Genomic DNA, 7,344 nt, shown 5'->3' with positions numbered 1-7,344 from the left:
TGACACTATGATGCCTTCAGGCTCTGCTCAGTTACATTATGATGCCTGTATATCAGTAATATTAACTTGATAGACGCTCCTGCTGGTCTCACCTTCTGCTAAAGCTTTCTTCAGGATGTCGTGTTTGGCCTGAAGCTTAGAGATGAGATTACTTCCCTCCAGATACTCGCGGAATTTCTGAGGATTTAGAAAATAAAACACACAGTCAGCAAGTTTTCAAAAATATCATTAAATATTTACAATGAACAAATGATCGAAGCACTTTAATATGAAGTTAGCTGCAAATATGAGTGTAACGGGATGACAGTGAGCACTGAAACGGCTCTCAGAGCGTCCACATGTCCTCACAGTGAAGTAGAAGAGCTCCGTCTCCTGCTGATTGGCTCGTTTCTTGGCCAGACTCGGTTTGTTCAAGTATCCGTCTGACACGCTGGACTTGACGGACTCGGAGGACGGGCTGTGGGTGAAGCTCTGGGACACGTCGAAGTCCTCCAGCACCGTCATGTCCTGCAGGGTCGTCAGAGTCGCTCCCCAGGTCTTCTTCACCTGGAGAGGGGGGACGGGACAAAAACCGAACCACTTTAAGGAAACCTGACGAATCAAGATGCAAAGATCCTGCAGGTTTCTAAAATATCACAGAATCACCACATTAAACACTAATCTAGAGGAATGTCAACAATCACGTTTTAATAACGTCCTCTTAAGATCTAAATCTTTACCAGATTATCTATATTTCCTAATGATTTTGTTCTTTTATGTCTCATATTTTCATAAAACCGAGTTTTACGGCTGTAGTATTAGATGATCACTGCTGCTGCAAAGCATGGAGGACGTTTGGATTCTGCAGAGAGACGCTCGTTCCTAAATGATTCCACAAACACTCCGTCATCACCGCCGGTTCTCCTGCTGAGAGACTCAGCGCTGCATGTGAAGCTCAAGGTCAACACACTGTTCGTCGTGCACGTTTAGATATTTATACACGTCTTCTTTCAGACTGGTGGGAAGAAAACATACAAAATACACATTTATGTTTATTTTACTACTTTGTCTGTTTGCTTCTGTAGATTTCTGTTAAATTCACCAAAAGTTACCATTAGATAATGCCTCATTTGCATATTTAAATATAATTCAGGAAACTTGTAATACAAAAAGTAATCATCTTAATGTCAGTAATAAACTTGGGAAGTTTCATGGTGAAATGTACGAGTTAAAAATGTTTCCCTATTCACATTTCTATCGTCACAGCTTCATGGATCACGAGTTACGAATTGTTTCCTCTTCCACAACGTGTGTGTGTGTGTGTGTGTGTGTTGGTCTGTGTGTTTAAGTGTCTGTGTGTTGAAGCACAACTTGCTGTTTAAGCATTCTTCATATGCAAAGTGTGTTTGTACTTACAGTGTTGTTATTTGTTGCTGATAACCAGGGTGTGTGTGTGTGTGTGTGTGTGTGCGTGCGTGCGTGCGTGCGTGCGTGCGTGCGTGCGTGCTGCTGAGACGTGCAGACGCAGCTCATTAATCTGGACTCCTTCAGCATGTTTATGCCCTTCAGGGCGAGTTAACAGCAGCGAGTCACGGGTTTATTTTTAGAGGCTACATCTGCTTCATGAAAACGTATTACATGAACATAACTTTGTTCATCGAGTGTCTCGCTGTCAGATGAACGTTTTGATTTGAAGAAGGGAGGTTTCTCCAGCGATCGGTGCAGACGTTAAAGGTCTCTGAGGGGATGGATTGTGAATGACATTCTGAGCATCGTTCTGTGTGCGTTTACGTGGCCCAACCTCTTCGTTCTCGATCTTCAGGGACGCCAGGCGGGTCTGCAGCTGCGTGAGGCGGAGGGTGAGCTCCGCCTGGAGCTGAGGCTGGGAGGCAATCTGGGTCACCTGACAGGAAGTGGGACAACGACAGGATGAAATTGGACAGCATGGAGAAGAAGAGGTTGTGCAATGTAATTCTAGTGACGTGTGTGCTTTCTGAGCTTTTCTGTGACCCAAAAATACATTCATATAAATAATGCGTAAGGAGCTCTCGATCACGGAACATGTCGTGTCATTTCTGTCTCTGGTAAGCGACTCATTGATGTAGGTCTTTGTGGAAAGACGAATATTAAATTCAGCGTTTTTCAGCTGAACTTTTGTCCACATCAGAATTTTTGGACTGTTTTGCTAAAAGCTTTTATTTTGAAAAAAGGAAGTCACAGTGTGTCACAAAAATATTAGTATTCTGGCTGAAAAAAAGTTTAATAAAAAACATAAAAAAATTGAGATAAAATGCTAATTCTCTCTTGATAAATATTTAAGAAGTGTATGTAATAATAATAATGATAATTCATTAATATAAGTCTAAAGAAATAATCCAGAAGCATGTGGTCGGCACGGTGTACTGACTGCGTCCCCCATGTGAGCCTGGAAGCTGAAGCGTAGGGGGGGGCAGAAGGCGGTGGGGTAGAGGCCCAGCAGACGCTGCCGGTCCCGGGCCGGGTCCAGGCCCTCCACGGCCCCCTCCAGCACCTCCAGACCGGCCCTCCTGGAGGCCTCGAGGCTCAGTTCGGCTGACAGGTAGGTCCTCAGAGCCCGGCTCAGACTGGAGTGGTACCCTAGGTCACAGCACTGAGACACGAGGACACGAGGACGGAGGAAACGATAGAAGGCATCACACAACCATAACTATGTATCTTCATCATCACAGTTAAACAGGTGACTCTTCCTCATCCAATGCGTTTAAACAGGAACACTCACGTCTATGATGTCGGGCAGGTCGTGGATGTAGTACTTGAACACGGAGGCGTTGGTGGCCTCCAGAGTCAGCAGGTACTCGTTCCTGGCTTTGAGAGTCTTCAGCTTGTTCTCAGAGTACTTTGCCTTCCTCTGATGAAGGAAGAAACACCGTTAAGATCCTCACAACTCATCATTCCTCAGAGAGATTTACACGCCGAGGTGTAGGCAGGAAGCTATTAAGATGTGTGATATATTTATACAAGTCTCCTTGGTTCCTTTTATGTTTCCTCGGCTCCTTAACTAGAAGGACACACGACCCTCGACATGGAGACGTACCTTCTCCCTCATCTTCTCCATCTTGCGGGCGGCGTTGCGTCTCTGGTGGCGCTCTTCTATCCGCAGGCCGAACACCGGCTCCACGCCGCCGCCCGACCCCGACAGGCCCTTCACGCGGCCCTCCTGGCGCTCTGCCTCCCGCAGCTTGGTCTCCGCACTGATCGTCTCCACGTGGTACATGTGGTACGTCTTCATCACCTAGGGAACAGAAACTTCCACCTTCTGTTTGATGCTTTGTGAGAGAGTATTTCTTAAAGAAAAATACATTTAAAACACGTTTCAAAGACCTGCTGACGTCCACTTACGGTGTACAGCTCGTTCAGAAGCTTCATGAGGTCTTCCTGAAGCTGGAAGATGATCTCTTTACTCTAACAGAGGAGTCGAAACACAGAAAACACATCATTACTACATGTACTCACACATGTTGAGGTACTTGTACTGGAGTATTTCCATTTGAATGCCTCTTAAAGCACATTTCAAGGGGATTCAAGGGACATTTGAAAAACTCAAACCAATGTGTGACGTCACGGTGACTGCGTCCACTTCTTGTATACTGTCTCAACGAGTACTTTAAGTACATTATATTTTGGATATTTCACCTTTTATTGGACAGAGACGGAGGACAAATGTCCCCGGCTGGAAACGAAACCTACGTGTCGCTGTAGTATTACAGCAGTATTACAGCAGTATTACAGTAGTATTACAGTAGTATTACTCTCAGGCTGGAGATAGAACATCTCTCCGCCACTTTTGGGGAGTTATGTGGCGGCACATTAATATTATATTATATTATAATATTAATGGGGGGGGGGCTCCTGTAAGAGTTTGACTGTTTATAGCTGCTGGCAGCCGCTGCACTTTAGTCAGTATGAATAAAAGACGAGAGATTAATAATGAACAAGCTGAGCTAAAGTTAGAGGCGCTTTCCTGTGTGTGTGTGTGTGTGTGTGTGTGTGTGTGTGATTAGTTAAACTGGGAGGAAGCGTGACGGACCTCAGGGGAAAACTGACTTTACTTTTCATTAGAATCAACTCTGGTACTTAAAGAAGCCGGAGGAAGAAATAAATAAATAACAAGAGAGGAAGAGAAGTACATTCAAGGTACTTAAAGTAGTACTTCCACTTCATACTTCTACTTGACTACATGTACAGTATTTAGATTTAGACTTTGAGTACATTTAGCTGATAATACTTCAGTACTTTAAGATACCACATATTAATGAATGAAGACTTGTTTTCTTCTACATTAAGTTAACAAGCAAAGAGCGATTCCAGGATTGATCTCGTTCTCTTTCCCTTCTGTTGCACAGCTCTCAGCCCATTACCGAGGTCTGCTGCTGGAACATTTACAGAGATTTACAGCGAGATGTTTGGCTTTTATTGGCAGTTAAACATCCTCTTAATTACGGGTAGTTGGAGGTGCCGCGATGTGTCAGAAGCTCCTCCCTCCTGAGAATAAGTAGACACATTGAACCGACAGAAAGAGGCCGATCGGAGCCTGAAACCCTCCTAATGGTCAGAAAAGTATCGATTGCTGTTCGCGGCTCGGAGCTCAAAGACCCGAATCTTTAAAAAACACATAAAAAATAAATAGTTTATATAAAAACAATGCTGATGTTATCACGTTGTCTCCTAAAGTAGGTTTTAAGTGTTTGGAGATAAGTTTTAATTAAACAAAGAAGAGGAAATAGAGCATTGCTTAAAGTGAACTGGAGGAACTGGTCCGGTGAGTGAAAGGTCTTTGAGCTCACCCTCTTCAGAAGTCGGGCGGAGTCCTCGCTGATGTGAGTGAGGCGAGAGATGACGTTGTTCAGGTAGAGATCACTGAGGGTGGCGTGGTCCTTACTCTCCCTCCTCACCTGGAGAGAGAGAGAGAGAGAGGGGGGGGGGGGGAGTGTGATGGAGGGATGTATAATGTTTTACATATGTATTATGATAAAAGGGTCTTAAAGGAACCCACCTGGTTTAACAACAGGTACCAGCAGTTTACAGGAGAGAGCAGGTTCTGGTCTTTTCTGGAGGAGAGAAAAACACACTTTTAATTTCTTCTGCTGTTTTAAACATCGAACATGTTGCGCTTTGGTTTCTCGGTCCTACTTGTATTGCTGATGGTCTTTCGTGCTGCGTGTTTTGGCCATGAACCTCTCCGCCAGCTTCTCCAGGTTTCGGGAATATTCGGTCTCGATCTCGGACTTCTTCCTGAAGAAGTCCTGCAGGTCCTGAAGCAGCTGGACCCGCATCTCCGTCTGCTGCTCCAGACATCGCTGCTGCTCCACCAGCTGGGCCCGAACATCTACACAAACACACAAACACATGGAGTCCTACAACCAGGGAACGAGTCCTACAGCCAGGAGACGAGTCCTACAGCCAGGAGACGAGTCCTACAGCCAGGAGACGAGTCCTACAGCCAGGAGACGAGTCCTACAGCCAGGGGACGAGTCCTACAGCCAGGGGACGAGTCCTACAGCCAGGAAACGAGTCCTACAGCCAGGGAACGAGTCCTACAGCCAGGAAACGAGTCCTACAACCAGGGAACGAGTCCTACAGCCAGGAAACGAGTCCTACAGCCAGAACACGAGTCCTACAGCCAGGAAACGAGTCCTACAGCCAGGAAACGAGTCCTACAGCCAGGAAACGAGTCCTACAACCAGGGAACGAGTCCTACAGCCAGGAAACGAGTCCTACAGCCAGGAAACGAGTCCCACAGCCAGAACACAAGTTCTACAGCCAGAACACGAGTTCTACAGCCAGGAAACGAGTCCTACAGCCAGAGCACGAGTCCTACAGCCAGAGCACGAGTCCTACAGCCAGAGCACGAGTCCTACAGCCAGAGCACGAGTCCTACAACCAGAGCACGAGTCCTACAGCCAGAGCACGAGTCCTACAACCAGAACACGAGTCCTACAGCCAGAACACGAGTCCTACAGCCAAAAAAATTCTACTCCACACAGTGTATTGATTAAATGCTGGGATCTGATCGGTTCTCCGGATCGGGAGTGAAGAAGTTGAATCGGTGAATCTTTATTTGTCCTGTCTGCTGAGTGACAGCGGCTCTCTAACCTCCACCAGGATGACTGACGGCAGACATTTACTGAACCACAACAGTTTTCATGGCAGCTCCATGAGAACAAATCACCAGTGCTTCTATTGATTGGTTGGTTTTATTTCCTTGAATCGGTCTTTAGGGAAACAGACAGACTTGATCAATCAATATAGATCCAGGTAATGAGTTCATACATATAAACTGCAGGACATCTGTGTGATTTAAACAGTTATCTATGTGCGAGTGACGGACGTCCGTTTCTGCTGCAACATCAATTTTCTGGCACTTTGGTGATTTTTATCAACAAGAGCAAACTAAATAGCAAAAGTGCAGAAAAGACGGAATAATTCTTTAATGTAAATAAAGTCTGCAGTTAAAGAAAATGTATAGAAACTATTCATGTATTTAAATTATGTTGTGTGGTTGCATTCTTCTTTCTCTCTCATCACTGTAAGTATTCATGAAGTAACTGTAACTAACAGACCATTTCATTCTATTGTTATCTATGTTTTTGAGTAAAGGGGCAGAAAAATAATCCTCTTCTCCTCTTTCATTGTGCACCATGACAAATAAATGAAAATGAAGTCAGTAGGATTCATCGGCACATGAACGTCTACACAGAGTCACTCGTGCTTCTTTTAAATGACCTTTCATGCATTTAAACACTTTAAATGTAAAACGTTTCCCGGTTGTTATTCGTCTTTAAATAACAATTAAAATGTATTTGTAATAAGCACGCTTTCTTCCGACCACTGTTATTCATTTCATCTGTAAAAGGAAGGTTTTATGTTTTTATTTATTTTAAATGTACAGCAGTTTGAGCTACAACATCTGTATGAAATGTGCTGAACAAATACAGATTATTATTATTATTTAATTAAATAAATTATATATATTTATAACAATAGTGAACAATGTTCATCACGACCTCTCAGAGCTCGTTTTGTCCAAAACCCAAAGATATTCAGTTCACACATAAAACAGAGATTCCTCTCTTGTTAGAGGAGCTGGAAACAGAACGAATGTTTAACGTGTTTCAAATATAAATTATTTCATTTTCTGTCATTGGACGAAGCCGTTAACTCAGCTGTTCAGCACCGCACGTCCTCGCTCTATTTTTAATCCTTTATAATTACTGATGAAGACGGTCCGTCTTCTTTCTCCGAGGAGTCACCTTGGAAGACATCCTCTGACCGCATTACAACACACACACACACACACACACACACACACACACACACACACACACA

General features: G+C 44.2%; 1 protein-coding gene across 2 annotated transcripts in view; it reads right to left on the bottom strand.

Annotated features, from left to right (window-relative positions):
- The window catches only part of LOC116389968 (SLIT-ROBO Rho GTPase-activating protein 1-like), a 17,599-nt gene extending 10,287 nt beyond the window's left edge, over window positions 1-7,312 (bottom strand). For both annotated transcript variants that reach the window (XM_031859137.1, XM_031859138.1), the window contains exons 1-10: window positions 5,149-7,312; window positions 5,012-5,066; window positions 4,803-4,910; window positions 3,358-3,420; window positions 3,053-3,250; window positions 2,738-2,866; window positions 2,387-2,608; window positions 1,781-1,882; window positions 349-546; window positions 93-177 (exon numbers count right to left, since the gene is read on the bottom strand). In XM_031859137.1, the coding sequence (XP_031714997.1) occupies window positions 93-177; window positions 349-546; window positions 1,781-1,882; window positions 2,387-2,608; window positions 2,738-2,866; window positions 3,053-3,250; window positions 3,358-3,420; window positions 4,803-4,910; window positions 5,012-5,066; window positions 5,149-5,366 (1,378 nt within the window). In that variant the 5' untranslated portion in view covers window positions 5,367-7,312. The remainder of the gene's footprint in view (window positions 1-92; window positions 178-348; window positions 547-1,780; window positions 1,883-2,386; window positions 2,609-2,737; window positions 2,867-3,052; window positions 3,251-3,357; window positions 3,421-4,802; window positions 4,911-5,011; window positions 5,067-5,148) is intronic.
- Window positions 7,313-7,344: the final 32 nt, after the last annotated feature.

Source organism: Anarrhichthys ocellatus, unplaced genomic scaffold (genome assembly GCF_004355925.1).
Source record: "Anarrhichthys ocellatus isolate YVR2014 unplaced genomic scaffold, GSC_Weel_1.0 scaffold21, whole genome shotgun sequence".
Taxonomy (NCBI): domain Eukaryota; kingdom Metazoa; phylum Chordata; class Actinopteri; order Perciformes; family Anarhichadidae; genus Anarrhichthys; species Anarrhichthys ocellatus.
This window is presented reverse-complemented; position numbering and strand designations above follow the sequence as displayed.